At 36.8% G+C, this 19,350-nt stretch overlaps 1 protein-coding gene across 1 annotated transcript in view; it reads right to left on the minus strand.

The window, feature by feature from the left end:
• CNTN5 (contactin 5) overlaps positions 1–19,350 on the minus strand; it is a 361,776-nt gene that overhangs the window by 68,371 nt on the left and 274,055 nt on the right. The window contains exons 12-13 of the mRNA XM_065645468.1: positions 2,186–2,313; positions 1,057–1,232 (exon numbers count right to left, since the gene is read on the minus strand). Of these exons, the coding sequence (XP_065501540.1) occupies positions 1,057–1,232; positions 2,186–2,313 (304 nt within the window). The remainder of the gene's footprint in view (positions 1–1,056; positions 1,233–2,185; positions 2,314–19,350) is intronic.

Consider the following 19,350-nt stretch of genomic DNA (forward strand, 5'->3'; position numbering starts at 1 on the left):
CCTATAGTTTTCCTTCCAATGCTGCATTTTAAGTATTGGACTACCTTGGATGAAGATAAGTGTGCTAAGAATCTTCACCCTAAGTTATACCTTACCAATGTTTTTCAATTAAAAAGCTTATTGAAGTAAAACCATTTAAATAACAACAAAACAAAACAAAAAACCACACCACAAAGTGAATACAGTATCACTTCCATTAAAGCAAGTAGAAGAATAAATTGATTGTAGCTGACAAGATTTTTAATGCAAAGTTAACTTTGCTACATTGTACTCAAATTAGATACATTAACTTCTAAAATTTGCTGACCTTTGTGACTTTCATTCTTCATTCTTAACATCGCATGGACATTTGATTTACATTTAATTACTGGGAAGATTGAGTTAAATGAGTGTAGATTATATTTCCAAACTTGTTCATATTAAGAGATTTCTTTCTACTTAGAAAAGTCAAACCATTTTACATGGGACAGATTTGAATTACTTTGTCATATTGTTTGATCATATTATATTGTTTTTGTATCAAGGGGCAATATTTGAAATTCATATGCATATTTTTTCCATATGACTCTTATAGACTTAAATAATGGTTGCACTGCTAGAACCTACCTCATGCAGGGGAGTTGGAAAATAAAGTATACTCCTTGCTATGCAGATATTAAAATATATGCTAGGAAAGTTAAAGTATGGGGAGGAGAGGGCATTCCAATAGCCATGTTATCTGTGAGAAAGACACGGGTGCTTATAGCAGCATCCTTTTTATATTAGAATCAGCAGAAGAATATAAGGAGGATTTTATTCAAACTACTTTCTGTTCCCTCACAAAGATAATCAGATGCCTCACTAATAATAGAATGTATCAATTTACATTTAATATCTTCTTGATTAAAACTACTTGAAGTAGCATGAAATGCATGCAGTTTGCACCTCTTCTAGCCAACATTTCTTTGCAACAGCTATCTTGCAATTTGGTCAGAATTTTGTAAATGGGAGATACATAAAAGCATGCAAATTTCTGTCAGTTCACAGCACACAGATGACAAATGCATGGTCACTTACTGCCTTGATGCTTTCAAAGTGTCCACCTTCTTTTTCAAAGTCAATTGGTTGCCCATTGAGTGTCCAATAGAAAGTGACATCTAGTGTGCTGTCGTGAAGGGCTTTGCAACTGAGGACGATGCTTTCTCCAACCATTAACTCTATCTTCTTAGGTGTCAGCTCTATTCTTGTAGGTTCTTCAAATATAGAAGGATTAGGAACATTTAGGTGGAAGTCTAGATATAGTCCAAGGCCAAAATAATATGACTGAGTCTTGCTTAGTCTTCTCAGACTCACATTTACTGTTAGTTTCAAATACATAGTGTAAAATATTGAAATATATCCATAATGCACACTGAGAGATGACAGTGGTGAACAGAAAGTACAGCCAGTTTCATGAAAGCAATAAGGCAGGATCCTAAACAACAATCTATAGGACTTCTCAGATGGATTAATTAATGAAATTTATTAGCCTCAGAAAAAGCTTTTTTTTTTTTTTTTTCTTAAGGCTGCAGTACCTGGAATCTTGCGATTGCATGAACATTTCAGTTTCATCACTTAAAATCAAAAAGGATGTTTCCAGGCCTAGTAAATATAGGAAAAAGCTTGAAAAATGAAATAGAAAAAACTTGAACCCCTAAAAACAAAACCCATTATTATAGGAGAATTCAGCTGTAAAATGACAAAAATGGAGTCTAGAAATTAATTGCAACTCAGTGACTTGATTATTATTACTGTTCTAAGAAAGTATCTTTCCTTAGATTTTATATTGATATAATTTCTGCTTTAATCCTAAACTTTGTTCCCATGCAGAAAGAGGTAGAGGTAAACAAGTTCCCAAAGCTAAAATATGTTAAAAGAGACATTAGTTCTTTTACTTGTGGAATTATTATAATTTAAGTGATTTATATATACATATATATATATCTACTGATTCTTCTGACATTCATCTGTAGTATAACAGCTGGAGTATTCAATCTGATGCAGGAATACAATGTTTGACCAGATGGAGTTTAGCCCCCCCACCTTGTTGGAGTTGGTTTTTTAATTCTGCCTGCACAATGCTGTTATATTGTTGGCTGGGGATTCTAAGCAATAATGAACATTATTAAAGAGAAATCACCATTATCATCAAAACATTTTTTCATACCTTTAACAGACACTGATGCAATGATTTCTGCAGATCCAAATACATTTACACCTTGGCATAAGTACCGTCCTTCATCAGATTTGGATGCATTCAGGATTCGCAGGCTCCCATGTGGAAGAATAGTTATCCTAAAAAGGGTAAATAGATAAATATACAATTATATCTTCCTTCCTAGCAGCCAAATTCCATTATGATAACTTTTTGAGCTAATAAATAGGATTAAGGATTCCTGCTACTGTAGCAAGGGATGATGAAGATAATAATTGAATTTTCTTCTGTTTCAAAAAGGTTGTAATAAGCCCATTTTACTCCTTCCCTTTCTTTAATTCAAAAAGTTTCAGGAAGGCATTAGTAGATTAGTATTCTTTGACACTTATCAGTGGTGAATTTTAATGAACCTTTTGTAAAAAGTAAAAGAGGTCAGTCTTTATAATTTCTATTTAAAGTTTCACTACTGTATTATTGTTAAATCACATCTCAATATCAAACACAGGCTATTCCATTTAGAAAAAAATGACCTTATGAATCAGATTTGAGAAGAATGTGAAGTAAAATGTAAAAGAGGACTAGAAAAATATAAAATTAATTGTATCTGGTCAAAATATGATTTATGGCATCACTACACAGTGTTGCATAGGGACTTAAATAATCTCTGCTTTTTTGTTGCTCAGCTTGTATTTTTTTCTTGAGTTTTATATGATTGCGGCTCCACTATGTGTCTAGGTGAGTAACCCCACTGAAGCATACTCATGAGAGATGTTCAACCATTTACATTTGGGAGTTTCAAATTTTGGCTTTGCTTACACAGTATTAATCGTAAAGTCCATGAAGATATACAGAGGTGAAAATTAACACTTTTTTGCTGTTCTAAAATGACAAAGCCCCTGAATTTATTATATGTTATTGCTTCAGCTCTGGCAGAGCAGTAAATGATCATTGCCCCTTTCCTGACAGAGACAAAGTACAAACCTAAATGGAACATGGCAACTCTTATATGGCATTTAAGCCAAGTCCTGCTTGTAGATGTTGTACATCCTTTCCCAAGTTGGGCAGTGGTTATGTCTCTCTCAAAGGACACGGGAGATGTAGTTTGGAAGCTGTCTGGCAGTCATGGACACTGAAAGCAGATAATCCTCAGTACGTGCTTTCAGGTATCACATAGAAGTGGAGCAGGAGATGAAGAAGTGCTTCCTTTCGTATTTTCAAACTAAGGTAAGACCTCTCTGTGTAGGAGAGTCTAACTAAGTAGGTGTGTAGCTCTCCTCTAGTAATGGTTGAATTTTTAGATATACCTATCCATCTGTTCACGTACTATAGCGACTAGCACTCTTTCTGCTGGGAGACTCCTATTGAAGCTATGATCAGAAATCATGAAGGCTACAATGTTGTGGTTTAGTCTGGAGAAGTATTTAACCAGGAGTAAGTTGCTTTGAACATCCCAGCTAGCAGGTCTAAGTTGGGCTCTTCAGCCAAAAAAGTGAAGGAATTCCCTTTCTAGGTTGGACGTGTTAAAATGCAAAGCTGAGTTACCTTTGATTTAAACTTAGAGTGATTTACCAAAGGCTTAATATTTAATAATGTGTCCAAACTAAATCACTAGTATGAGACAGCATTTTTTTTCTGGACAAATAATAATATTCCCTAGTCTCTGACTCTGTTTGTGAAAAATACTTTTTTATTATCTGAGGTTTATAAACATTGAGGTGCAGAAAAGAGAACTTCATTCCAGTGAAAAATGTACTTCTATTCACTTCAGGTGTGAAACTACTCACTGCTCTCAGCAGAGAGACAGAAGAAAATAATAGCTTCAAAAGGGAATGGGGCAGAGGAAGGACATGTCAGCTCTCAAATTCCCTAGCGCAGTCTGATGATGTATCTCCCATTTTGCTCTAAATAAATATATATTAGTGGCTGATTCACATTATTTGTCTGAAGGTAATTTTATAGAAAACATAATTATATTAAACAAATGCCTCTGTATCAGAGTTTTGAGGTTTTCGTGGTTATTTTTTTCCAAAAAATAAGAAGGCCTGAAATTTTGTCATAACGTGTCACACCTTTGAAGAAACAATCTGCGTTAGGCACTGACAGGGATGTAAGCTTCCTTTCTTTCCTTTTGGTGTAAGTTTTGTTTTCCTATCTAGATGCTCTGTGATCAATGCTCTGAGGACATTGTATCATTAGTATGACAATAGCCTTTACAGAACAGTAATAGTTTTCATCAATATACTGTCAACATCAGACAAATGAAAGGACACTCCTACAGTGTTTACAAATTATAAAAGCTTATATACAGCGTAAGTCCTGATATAAAACTCTTTTTCATTCTGAGCTTGGAGGAAAAGAAAGTCAGATGCATATGGAAGATTATCTAATGAATCTCATACATATTATCAGCTACATTTCTATTTAGCTAAAAGCTCTTGTCATCTATGAGGAAAAGAGTAATCGTTCAATCAAAGGAATTGCAAACACATTTGCTGGTGAATTATTTGGCTGAGAAATTAATACTTTCCTTAAAAAGCCTAGCATTTATCTGTTCTCTTTCTTTTGTATGTGTGTGTGTTTGGGAAAAATGCCAGAGGCTGGTTATGATGGAAACTGAAATGTTTTATTTATTCACGTAACACTTGCTGCACACAGCAGGAACATAGACTTCTCCTCCTTCCCTGCCAATATCTCTCAGACATTGAGAGACCACCTGCATAGTATGTCTACATATTTTAATAAGAAAATACCATAGCAAAAGGTTTTTTAGCTTCATAAATAAAATGGAAGAAAAGGGAGAAGAAAAGCAGTTGGGGTAGAGTTAAGGACAATTCAGGGAAACTGAGGGAAAGATAATGATAGATGAATAGATGGATGAGAGATCAAGGTCATAGTTTCGAGATTATTATATTTAAGTCTAAGAAAAACTCATTGTAATTACATGAAGGAGATAGACGTTGTCCACCCAAGGGCTCTTAATAAATGGCACATGAGCTTAGTGTGTCTGTAGAAAAGAGTTTTCATCTGTCTAATAACATGGAGAAAAAGAGCATTAATTTCTTGAAGTCGATAAGTATGTTGGCTTAAGATCAATAGCAACAAAGATTTTAGCAGGAATTATTAGGAAAGAATAAACAAGATATGACAGCAAATGGACATGAGATAAAATTCAACATGATTTGACTAAAGTACACTGAATTAGACTAAATTTTTGTAATACTTAGTAAGAAGAAATATTTTCTAGGGAAAATAAATGCAGATTTGATCTTCCACGTGTTTTAAACCTGTTTTCTTGCTGAAAATCACAGGACTGGTTAAACAGGTTTAATATAGAAATTTAAGGTGTTCAAGAAACTGGTTGAATAGAACAGAAAGAAATATTTGTTTTGAAAGAGAAATGGTTCTTTGTACTATTATCCTATTTTTCAAAGTGACCAGGATACGAAAAGAAGGATGCTAGAAATTTGATGAAATAAACAGTTCATTGACACAGCAAGATCAGCATATCAAACAGGAGGGCTTTGATGACTCAGCACCAAGACTCATAGAAAAATGGTGAATGTGGCTCTGAACTAACAGTATCAATGCAGCAAAGGCAAATGGAACCCTAGAATATATCAGATACCAACTTGAAGCTCTTTATGGAAGTATCAATACATAAGTTGCTGAGGAAACGCAATACGGAATACAGGACAATTTTGGTCTTCAGTATTCAGAAAGATTAATTCTAATCAAGCTGGAACTCAGGAGGATCATCAGGATGACCAGGAAAGAAAACCTTTTGTTCTAGAGCCTGTAAAATGAAAGTTAAGGCATCTGCATGTGAGATGAGTTTATATTTTACATGTTAATTCATGTCAGTAGTCAGTGGAAGCTTTATTGACAGTAAAAAAGTTTAGGTGCTTAATTTACATTGTAGATATCTACACTCAGATATCTCAATCTGGATCTGAATCTTACTCTCAAATCTTGACTTAGCTCCCCAGATATAAGTGCCTGTTATGACCTGTCATCATTTGAGGGACAAAAGCCCAGCTGCTGTTCACTTCAAGAGCATGACTTTGAAATTAATTTCCCATTGCCCCCACTTGCTGTGGCTTCGGTTTGTAAAGTGAAGCAGTGTGAGCACATGAACTTCAGCTGATACTAAACTCGGAGGGATGCTTGAGGAGTGCATTGCTTTTCAGCTACAAATAAACATCCAGAAACTCAGAACGCTATCAACTTTTTGCTGCTCCTATTGATCCACACTACCTGCTCATATAGAAATAATCATAAGGTATCCAAGACACCTGAGCAGGGCTGATAAATGTGACACACGACCTGTGAGAGGACTTAACTGCTTACAGCACACCAAGGTTTACAGCAGGTATGTGTGACTTTTTTGAAGTCTAGATGTGAGCCGGGATGACACTGTAGGACTCTTAAAGGGCAACAGCAGTTTGTGTGGGGGTAGCTGACTCAAGCCCACAGTTCAATGTTAGATACATTCTAAAGAATTAAGGGATATAAAGTCTGATGATGATGGTTGTCATAAGCACCAAGCGTGATGCTGGTCTTTGAACTTAAACACCTGGTCTCTCAGAAATCAATTAATCACAAGGTTCACTGCATACTTACAGTATGCCCATGAAGCTGAAACCCCCCAACAAATAATGAAAGGGGCTAAACTGAAACTGAATGTGAATTTCAAAGTGTATCTGATATCTTTGGATATTGAATTTTTCCACTGTGATTTTATCTGAAATAGTGCAGCTGTTTGATGCCCAGCTTGCAATGCCTGTGGTTTTCTTGTCTAGAATAACAGCAAGTTTGGAAATACATATTAGTAGTATTTCTATAATGTCAGTTTTGCTAGTGACTGCATAAACCAGTAAACTACGTAGAGAATTGTTACAAAACCATAGTTTCATAACATGAATGAGAGTGTAAATTTTCTTCTTTAATGTTTCATGTTGGTTTTAGATTGACATTAGAAGGCTGCAAAATACTCAGTAATTATAGTTTTCAGGCAATATTTCCAACTGATTATTTTAACTGTAAAAATATTTGCAACCTATTCAAAGATATTGTTCAGCAGTAACACCTAAAATTGGAAACATTCTTAGTACATTTGTTTGAACAAAAATGCATTATCTCATACAGATCAGTCATTTAATCAGTTTTGCTCTTCTTTTACCATTAAAGTATGTACCAAGGAGAGTAAGATCCCTGACAAAAAATGTGCTGTTTTATCTGGAAGAATGAGGATGCTGATGTGAACAGAAAGGTGTTCTCTGAGACTAAGTGTCTGCTGAGAAGCTGATGGATGGAAATAAGGCTTACAGGAAATGCTGGGTCTTTGCTTATAAATGGTGTTTTGGAGTCCTTTATCTGGCAGTCAGAAATGCCTTCTGTTAATTGGTATTGACCAACATAGAGGCAAGGAACAGTGCTGATGGAGATGAACAGGTTGGAAGGTCTCCACAAATAGGAATGACAAAATTCAGGTTCCTTCAGGCTTTATGTGATTTAGACAAGAGGACTGAGTAGAATATGATGTTTAAGAATTGCTCATATGGGGAGTTGGGCAGGATTTTAAAGAAGCATCCTTTACTTTACAGTATTTTGATTAAAATGTAACGAGCTTTTTCCTTCTTGTTGTTTTATGCATAAAAAACTTGTGAGAGTGACCATAATCTTTGTCCTTATTTTGAGGAGAAGGATAAAGAGATACAGTCATCATTGTTTTGGTATAAAAAAGAGAGGCCTATTCTGCTTGCTATATTGTTGTAATTATTTTTGCTTTGATTAATTCTTAAAGATAAATGAAACATATTAGTAGACTAGATACTTTTATTGATCCACTGTCTTACGGACAAAATATTAATTCATTAATATTTGGTACTACCCACCATGGAGGTTCTCAGATTTTATTTACAGCTAGCAGAGGACATACTGGTTCAGATGATGGAAATTCTCAGCTCTCTTTATCACCAGGGACAGTGTTACCTTGACCCACTGAGGCCAGGATGTACATTTGTTGTTCCTATCACAAGCAAAATCAGTGAGAAGAGACTTCCATCAAGATTAAGATAATCAGAAGGCGAAACTCTAATTTTCATTCTGTTGCATCATTCATAGCAGTTTCTCATGAACAGATATCTTGATGCTATGGCTAGAAATTGTTAAAAAATTCTGCAATGGACCCTGGAGTCTGGATGCTGAAGGAGCTGAGCAGTTGAGGCAGCAAAAGTTACAATTGCTACACAACTTCAAGATTTTACTGAGGACTTGGAGCAGGCACAGTGACACAGTGTCTGTATCTTTATAGGAATAAATGCCAGACAGCTTACACTTGGAGCTTTAAGTTCTTTAAATAACAGTTACAGAGTAAGAAAAAATATAAGTCAATAGTGTGGTCATTTTTTTTGCGTGTGGGTGAAGGATTAGCAATGGGTAGTTTGATTAGGCTGTACACCTTTTTACATTTCTCTTTTTTTTTTGGTACTGTATTTCAACTTTAACTTTCATACTAAAGTCGATTTTTATAGGACTTTAGAAAAATAATCACAGCAATCAGGGAAACATTTCAGTTAGTTAAAAGCTTTGGAAACTTTAACACCTAGTAACTGGGTAAAAGAGAAGTGTAAGTTATTGAAATGGTTAGAAATTTTTCCCCTGCATTTCTCACTGGAGTCTAAAAACAGGAGTATGAAATTGGTTTGTGTGCATGTTGGAAACAAGAACTTGAAAGATGCAAATGGAGAGAAGCTGCACTGACTCATTTAGCCTGTGGCCCCTCACAGTGTTCTGATCTGAGCAATCTGTCATTTCACATTAGCTTGAGTATGGGATCTGTCAGTATCCTTTAATGTAGATTACAAGGAAGAGGGACAAGTATTCGTAAACAGTTGAAACCTTTATTTCTCCTTGAATGGCTGTGGGCTCTCTCATTTCCCCTTGCTTTCTCTTGCTCTTTCATAATAGATGTACAAACCTCTAACTCTCATAGAAAAAGGATAAGTTATTGCTATAGTAAAACCACTTAAGTAAGCAGAACGCCACCTACTTTATATACATTTTTTATATTATCACACTAGATAGAGTCTTTTTATTTAAGTATTGTTGACCTAATTAGAAACAAGACTAAGTTTGGCCCAAGTCCCTTGGCAAAACACAAAATTATTTGGATTTTCTTCACTTCAGATTTTCAAATATTTATAATGGTGTAATTCCTCTGCGTGACATCTTAGGTCATTGGAATATGCTAAGACTTATTATTAATGTACTGCAAACTACTTCCAGCTCTATTTAAGCTAATCTATGCATACTGTCTTAAGGCAGTTTTTTTCAAAGGAGTCACAACCGGGCCTCTAATTTTGTCCTTGCTGTTTGCTGCACAGTAACATTTGTGCCTGAAAATGGTGGAAGTGGTGTCCAAATATGTAAATATAATTTCAAGTGGCTGACACTAAATGTCAGTTTCTGCTAACAAATATAGCTTCTATTCTAAGCATAGGGGATAAGTATGATTTCTGCAGTGTTGCGGAGCAATAAAGGCTGGAAACTACCAATATGTCAGAATTAATATGGTCTCTTGGAGTACTGCTTTCTTTGCATGAATAGGCTGCTCATTATTGATTTTAACAGTGCTTTGTATCAATGACTTTATTCAGACCAGTACTTAGTTTGCTTTAAAGACTCTCTAAATAACATTAGTGTCAACACTGACATAAAGGTCAAAAAATTTAAACATATGCTGAGGTATTAAACTCAATCAAAGCCTAACTGTAAATGGAACAGAGGTTCAAATCAGTATTCAGTTACTTACATAAATTAAACAAACAAGAACACTTTAAGATTATTTTATACTTTCACTGATACACTCATATTGAAAATGTTGAAAATTTAGCATCACTTTGCTAATTTGCACCTTGCCATTCTGCTCAAATATTTTGCCCTAAAGTGTATTTGTGTAAAGAAGAAAAACTGGAAGAATTCCTCAGAAGATATCTCATGGTAAGTGTCCCAGAGGGCAGGAAAGACCATTTACGGTCTTTTCCACTCTGCATTGTAGCTTGTAGCTCAAAAGTTCCTTTAAAAACTTTAGAAAATATATTTGGTTTAGGACAATATATCTCTAAACATCCTGAAATTACTTTAAAATGATGAAATTATTCTTTTCTATTTCTTTTTTTTTTTTTTCAACCCATATTGTACTCTTGGTCAATTTAAATTTAAAATATATTTTAATATTTTAATATATTTAATAATTAAACTTATTTCCTCTTCTTTTTTTGCACACTATTTCAATGTCAGAAATATTCTGCTACTTAGAAAATGTTCCTGCTTTTTAAGAAAAAGACTTTCATCACAATAATTTTTTCCATGTTCCTAAGTGACAGCAATGAATTATTAACTTATTCTATTTTCCTCAGAAGCTTCAGAAATAATAAACTGCTTGTAGGACTTCATCATTCCCTCAGGAAAAGAAAAATATGTGGTAAAACTTTAGTTACTTTAAGACATTTCCATGTTTCACTTGTTAGCTGGAAAAGCAACATTTGTACTTGAAGGAAGACTTGGTATGTGAGAGGTAAAATTCAAATAAACCAGGTGCTCAAGGGGGCAGATCTTTAGCCAGTGTAAAATGACATAATTTCATTCAACTACATGAATCGCTTTTGATTTATAGTAAATGAAGACACAGCTCAAAAGAGCCAAACTATGCTATGCTTGAAATGTCAACATTAAGTTCAGCAATATAATATGAACATCAGAAACTTTAATTTCATTGAAATGAGATACTTGTAAATTTGAGACTGTTAATTAGATGTTTACATGGGAAGTTTTGATATGCTCAGGGCAGCAGTCATCTAGCTAAAGCATTATTATTGTAAGCTCTGTAATAATGTCCAGTCAGATGGAACCTGCTTTCCAACATTGATTCATGTTCTATAGCAACACTACTAGAATATTAACTGCAAGTGGTATTTCCATGTCACACAGCGATGAAATTTAATCTCTCCAGCTTCCCTGAAAAATTAGTTTGTTAGAAATACTGTTACTGCTACCATGTGGATAAAAGAGTTGGGTAGACCAGAACAATTGACTGCTTTTGCATTAAACCCCTGCTCTCAGGAAAACAAAACTAAACAATACAAACCAAAACCAAAGCAAACAAAAACCATAATGTAGCTTGTAGTAAACTAATATGCATTGTTTAAGACTACTCTGATGGAGCTGGTTTTTACCTTTTGTCCTCTTTTGCATACATAGACAGTGAGTTCTTTAAGTGTCACTGGGAGCTGAATGCCACAATCCCAAACAAGATGGCAAGGTACCAGCAGCCAAAGTGGCTGCTGACTGCTTGCAAGGGAGACTGGCAATTGAGAATCAAATTGCCAAGAGGGCTAAGAATCCATCTAAATTTGCCAGCATGGGGGTCTGAAAAGAATTAAGGCTAAATTCATGCTTTCTACATCCCATTGATACAATGCATCAAAAACCCCAAAATATGCATCTTCTTGTCAGTAGTTTCTAGAAATAGACACTAGAATGACATGAATCTGCTCACAGTATATGATGGCTGAAGTAATTTTAATGATCTACTGATGCATGCTGTTAATGTACTGTTCTGTTAATTTCTTCCTTAGTGCCTTTGAATCTGAGTGGGTTTTGCAAAATTGTGGTTTCAATCATCTCATATGTACAATCTCAGTGTAGTTCAAAGATGGGGCAGATGAAGATGGTAATGGCTGAAATATCCTCAGATCAAACTGACTCTGTTGTCAACTGGGGAAGCTCTAATTATATTTATATCATATGATAGGTACTACTAGATTCTGAACGAATGAAGACTGATTGCTTCCATCAGGCCCTTGCCTCTGGAAGAGTGTGCAAAGCCTGCACTTACTGCACATTTTCCCAGGTAGAAACACTTCGCAGAGAAACTCCATTAGTCTGATGAACATTTTGCTTGGATCAATAGCTTCAAGCTCCTCACCAATTGTATAGAAATTTCTTTATAAGATGCAATGCTCCATAGAACTACTGGCCTTCTATCCATTTCTGCTGTGAAATGGCCTCTATTTTCTCCCCTTCTAATAATTATCGTGTCTCAGTTGGAGTCCAGCCTAGTTTGACACACTGTTTTCACGAAAGATATAGATCTAGAGGGGATTAGAGTAAGGAGGTAGAGCAAAAGAGTTTTTTAGGCTTTTTTTGATCATGTTAGTTTTAGGTTATTTTAGCTCTTGAAATAAATTTCCTGAGATGTTTGTGTAATTGTCAACATTGAGAAGCTTGGTAGACTGTATGCAACAAAAATGGCATAGATTAGTATAGTGATAGAAATGACAGAATAGTATAATTGGTCCTGCTTTGTAGTAAGAACTCTCCACGAGCTCTTGGGTTATTCAAATCAGAGCTCACCATACTGTGAGCAGTACTGTTTGCTCAGCACTGTAAAAATTCTGAGTTTGCCATTTGAAATTCCAGCATTTCTTTCTTCTATCAACTTCATTCACAGCTATATCTAGTGGGAAAGGTCTAAATAAGCTGTCACAACATCCAGAAAGAAAGTAAAGGATAGAGGCAAAAAGTTGTCTCATGGCTCCATTTCTACTCCAGACTACTTCACACCTTGAGACTGGAGCTTTTTAGTGGAGAAATCTCTGTGATAGAACAGACCTCACAAAAAATGTGAGAGGTGAATGTGCACGCCTGACAAGCAATCTTCCCTCTTTAGTCCTATGATGTTGCCCTAATCTAGCTCTGTAATATAGTGACATTAGCTATAGATTTCTACATGATTTGCATCCAATACACTTCCTGACCACATCCTCGATGAGTGGTGTACTTAAAAGTCAGTACCTCTTCAGAACACGTAGTTGTTTATTGAGATATCAGTGCAAGCTGAAGATTCAGAAACCTTCATTATGAACAGCAGTGCAGACTAAAGGCCATATCATTTCTGCAAAACAAACAATATTATCACAGGAACATCTGATCTAGAAGACAGCTTTTCTAGAATACTACTTAATTTCTTATCATTGACACTTCTTCTAATTATGTTTCTCTTTTGATAGTAAACCTGTGGGTTAATGATCATACTGACAGGATCTTGCAATGCTTAAACTTTTATGAGGAGGTGGAAAAATATATCTAACTATACCGTAAAGCTGACTGAGCTACATTAGCTTTTTCACAATGTCTGGGAGAACCAGGCTGATCTGTAGATGCAGACATCTTGCAGGAAGGAGAGACAGTCAGTTCATTGGAGAAGTAGTTTAATAGCATTGGCTCAGCACAAAAATACTTCTAGACTGCAGGAATTTTAAGTGGGACTTTAACCATAATGGACTAGGATCTTACTGACATCAGTTTTCAGGTCAGTTGGTGAGAAAACCAGGTAAAACAAGATCTAGGTAAAACAAGATCTACTTTTTTCTAGTGTCACAAGGTCTTTTAAATGGGAAAAGGCAGTTAAAAAGATACATATGTTCCCTCCGGAGAACTGTATTGCTACTAGTACTAAGGGTGAAAAGGGTATGAAGTTCCCAGTGACAAACCATCTATTGATTAGGGTTGTTCGAACCTTCAATATTTTATTTTACTTTAGAATACCTTGCACTTTAGCCATGACTAAAAAGATTTTGATTACAAGTTGTAATAACAGTTCAGTTGGAAGTGCTTCTTTTTAAAACTGACATATCTATCTGCAGCTGTCTCTCTCTTCATGAAAGAGAACAGATGGCATCACCCCAGTGACACAAGTTATCTGCAGTAGGGCATAAGAGACTAATAATGCCACAAGGAAAAACAATCAGTGACTGTATCTGTGGTCCTCTGCCAGGCTGCTCCTAAAGATGGCTCTTGGTTTAGACTGGGGTGCCCCATCATGCACAATTAGAAGGTCATAAACCTTTTTGGGAGAAACACTTTATGTGGAAAAATATGATGCCCTCAGGATCAGCCTATTTTGCTTTATGCACAAACAATCCATGCACATCCTTTAACTCCTGTCTTTCAATGTCTGTATTGCTTTTGCAATGATGGCAAGTTGCGATAGTCACACACTCTGGAGAGCACTAGGGAGGCAGCAAGAACCAGTGAGAAGCACCTGGGGAGAAGATACAATTGTTAATGTCGTGATCCTTGATACTCATATCATTTCAAGGATTTGTATTTCTCTTGCATTGCACTGGCTGCTGCCAGCCATAAGATCTCTGATGGGTGGGATGTAGTGCCCCTGAGCTCATATTTATTTATCATGGTTAAGTTTGGGTATACATCATTCCATCTCTCTGGTGAGACCATGTACTCCCAGATTATACAGATGATCATCTGTAGTTTGCTAATTTTGAGGTATAAATTGTCATGGTTGTGGTGTCACACCACCAATTGACAGTGAGCACTGGAAAGGATCCCATATTGGTCTAGAGGCAGCAGTGAATTGTTGTGTGGCACCAGCTGTGTCACACCTACAGACTGGTGGTACAGAAGCTGTGCAATCATTCTAAGGTCTCTATTGCTGTAATTGTAATGCACAAAAATGGCTCTTGTTTGCTACTTCAGAGAATCAAAGCAGCATTCAGGCATTCATGTGGCACATAACTCCTGGCTCTCTTCATACCAACAGCCTCAATAAACATGCATGTTCTCTCACCAGCGCTGAAATACTAACATAGTACTTCTTCAGTGACATAATCTTCCCTGTTTTCCTAAATTCTATTTTCCTTTTTGAGCATTTTTTTCTGGCACCAAACAGCATGCTACGGCCTTTTTAACTGTTGCCCCACCTCTCTTCTTCCCTAACCTTACCTATGAAGTGCATTATCAATGGCATTGGCATGGAGCTAGGAACATAGAGTAGAGAAAATATGATGCTAAAGTTACCATGTCACTGGTGATAAGCCATGGCCAGACATGCATTTGTGTCATATAATTATATAGGTAGACCAATCAGAAAAGCCCATAAGTTTATATAACTGTAGCAAGCTCCCTTCTTATGATTGCGGAGGAGTACTGAACCAATAGAGACTTGTCTGCATACTATATAACTGCATATCACTTTTGCACACGGAATGATTTTCTGTATCCATTCAAAAGTACTTTGATCTCTTTTTAATGACTTGTATACTCTGAGTCTATTAGACCAGGTGACTACTTCCCAGGGACCTGGAAAGGCTAACCTAAGTATCTAAAGCCAGTAAGTGTGAATGTGTCCTGAAAGCAGATAGTGACAGATGGCATCAATTTTGCCTGTCATTTTGTAGTTCACCATGTCGATATCTCCCTTTTCGTCTCTACTGAGGTCTGGGAACACACACAGTCAGGGATCAGAGATGATGAAAAGAAAGATATTTTTCCTAGGGATACAGAGAGGACTGCATACAGAGTTTCTTGAAACCTGATGAAAGATTGCTGAACCAAGAGCAAACCTGAAGGGAAGGGTGAGTCTTCCAAGGACACAGAGGATGGGGATAACCTGTTTATAGCTTCACTTTTCTGTTGCCAAGTTTGTTTCATTTCAAAAATGCTCCTTGATTTTATTTCACTTCCAAGAAAACATAGCTCCTGTGGTTCAAAGACATTTGGTGATTTAAGGGTGCTCGCTTTGATGAAAAGTTGCAGACAAATCCTCAAAACTCAGGTTGATTCATACTCCTGTCACACTTATGTGTGTTCCTGCTGAACTGAGATTTCACTTGTAACCTCATCCATCAGTTTTCCCTAGTTTTGAGTTTTTAAATGTGTAATCTCTGCAGTGCTTTTTGCATAGTTGTTTGGATATGATTATAGCATTATTTATGAACTGCACAGAAGTAGAAGAATATAAAGAGCAAAGGACCTTTCTTTTAGTTCAAGATTTCATAGCTTCTTCCAGGGACAATCATCAAAAGCAAAGATCTTTTTATAAGATTATTTTATTTACTGCTGTTATTGAAAGTGGAAACCTAAGCTGGCATTTAGCAGTAGGGCTGTGGAAGGGAACACAGTAAGCTGGAGTCTTTGCTATAAGGATCAGGCAAAAATGTCCCTTCATGACTGGGGTGTAGGTTGCCCAGAGAGGTGGTAGATGCCTCATGCCTGGGAATATCCAAGGTCAGGTTGGATGAGGCTCTGAGCAACCTGATATAGTTGAAGACAGAATCACAGAATCATTTAGGTTTGAAAAGACCTTTAAGATCATTGAGTCCAACTGTAAACAACAGTTGGGTGTTATCCCTGCTCATTGCAGGGAACTTGGACTAGATGACCTTTAAAGGTCCCTTCCAACCCAAATCTTTCCAAGATTCTACGAAAATAGCAACAGTTAGTGGAAAAGAAGAAAAAAGACTTAATTTAATGACAATGTGAAGGGCCATGGGTTTTGTTTCATACAAAAGGAGAAACAATAAATGTAGAATCAATGCTCAGCAATTTGAGCGTAGCTAATTTTGTAATCCAGGCAAGAAAGACACGTTCTATGCCTGTAGTCTGTAGCAGAACAAATGGACAGCCTGCCTCTTTGGTTGTTCAGCAATGACACAAGCAGTAAATAAATCAGTTTGTTAATCTGTTGGTCCTACTGCCAAACATGAAATAAGTATGGATTTCCAGTAATTATCCTTTCAAAGGGAACATTAGTGATCACTATAACTGTGTGAAGAGTTTGGGATTTTTGAGTCATTTATGAACCATGGTCCACTGACTGCTCTCTCATAGACTACTGTTTCTACCTAATTGGGATTTGCATCTAGAAGTTTTTCTTGGTCAGACTGGAATTAGGTGTGGTTATAATTTGTCTCTCCACATTTGGTACTTATTTAATCAACAAAGTAATGATTGCATAAATTACTAAGCATGTCTTACCTCAAGGCTTGATGACTGTTAAACAAAGGAATTCATTAAGAGGGAAATTATTGCCATGCTTGCAAAGATATGCAAATAACAGTAAAGGTACAAGAAAATTTTATTACTTTCTAAGCAGTTTCTTGCAAGGACCAAGCACTTTCACAGGGAGAATGGCAGATATTAGAAAATAGTGGGGAAGGATAATTTGGGATGGAGAAGGTGACAGAAGTTCTTTTGCAGCCTGTGCTTACCCAGTAGGAATTCCAGTTTTTTTCTGAAATACTCTAAAATTTGGTCACTGGGATTCAAAAGTCACAATCGGGTTGTAAACTAAGAAGAGCATCAATTGCTAAGTAGTGTTTAAATTATCAAAGAATAAAGTACTACACACTGGAGCCCTTGGGCGATGTTATCACAAAAAATAAAAACCAAAGGGTTAGATGAAAGCTTCATGTTCACTTTGACTATAAAGGAACCCTATAGCTGCAAGCTAACATCACTCCTTCTACAATTATTTTCATCTAAAAATGAGAATGTTTATGTTGTTAATACTATACATCATTATAAACTGAAAAACTATAATTCACCAGAAAGCAAATATTTTTGAGTCAAGATATAGGTTTAATCCCATTAGACGTTTTTCTGATCAGGCTTCACATCTGACTGTTTGAAGATACAGTGTTTGAGATCTTGGTCAGGCTCAGCTATGCTTTAATTCTTACAATTGTGTGATCCTCTTCCATTTTAGCTTGGCTTTAATCCAACATTATTTTTTCTGGTTAAAGATGAAATCAGCTAACTCTAAGAATACTTACAGAAGGCTAGTCTTTCCTGGAACACGCATTACTGAGAAAACCTTTGCTTTCTGCTTTGACTGTAGAAATCTAACCAGGATTTAGGTAGCCCAGAACTCTAATAGACCACTGGAGACATTAATTTCCATGTTCACTTCTTGGGGTAGACACCTTATGAGAGAAATTTTTGTCTGATGCTCTGACTGAATTTTAAACTCAATCAGAATTCAGTAGACCAGCTAAACTGAGGAAGTGTGGTCTGGATGATTGGGTAGTGAGGTGGACTGTGAACTGGCTGAAGGAAAAAAGTTAGAGAGTTGTGGTCAATGGGACAGAGTTTAGTTGGAGGCCTGTATCTAGTGGAGTCCCTTAAGGATTGGTCGTGGGACCAGTACTACTTAATATGTTCATCAGTGATTTGGATGAGGGAATAGAGTGCGCTGTCAGCAAGTTTGCTGATGACACCAAACTGGCAGGAGTGGCTGACACACCAGAAGGCTGTGCTGCCATCCAACGAGATCTGGACAGGTTGGAGAGTTGGGCAGGGAAAAATTTAATGAAATATAACAAGGGCAAGTGTAGAGTCTTGCATCTGGGCAGGAACAACCCCAGGTCCCAGTATAAGTTGGGGAATGACATATTAGAGAGCAGTGTAGGGGAAAGGGACCTGGGGGTCCTGGTGGACAGCAGGATGACCATGAGCCAGCACTGTGCCCTCGTGGCCAAGAAGGCCAATGGCATCCTGGGATGCATTAGAAGGGGAGTGGTTAGTAGGTTGAGAGAGGTTCTCCTCCCCCTCTCCTCTGCCCTGGTGAGACCACATCTGGAATATTGTGTCCAGTTCTGGGCCCCTCAGTTCAAGAAGGACAGGGAACTGCTGGAGAGAGTCCAGCGCAGGGCAACAAAGATGATTAAGGGAGTGGAGCATGTCTGTTATGGGGAAAGGCTGAGGGAGCTGGATCTCTTTAGTTTGGAGAAGAGAAGACCGAGGGGTGACCTCATTAATGTTTATAAATATATAAAGGATGAGCGTCACGAGGATGGAGCCAGGCTCTTCTCGGTGACAACCAATGGTAAGATAAGAGGCAATAGGTACAAACTGGAACACAGGAGGTTCCACTTAAATATGAGAAGAAACGTCTTCACAGTGAGGACGACAGAACACTGGAACAGGCTGCCCAGGGAGGTTGTGGAGTCTCCTTCTCTGGAGACATTCAAAACCCGCCTGGACGCCTTCCTGTGTAACCTCATCTAGGTGTTCCTGCTCCAGTGGGGTGACTGGACTAGATGATCTTCCAAAGTCCCTTCCAATTCCTAACATTCTGTGATTCTGTGTGATTCTGTGACCACTGCTTGCTTGTTCATTATCACAAGAAAAATGTAGACCAACAAGAAAATCTTGGATGTGACACTGGCCTTGTACCAGTGTGATGGTATAAAGGTGTGCTTAAAACATAAATTATACTGGTTTCCTTTCCATGTGTGTGACAATTATCACGACAGAAAAAGAGACAATATTCTAGGACAATATTCTAGTACAAGATAATTAAGGTTTAGACA

Source organism: Caloenas nicobarica, chromosome 1 (assembly GCF_036013445.1).
Source record: "Caloenas nicobarica isolate bCalNic1 chromosome 1, bCalNic1.hap1, whole genome shotgun sequence".
NCBI lineage: Eukaryota > Metazoa > Chordata > Aves > Columbiformes > Columbidae > Caloenas > Caloenas nicobarica.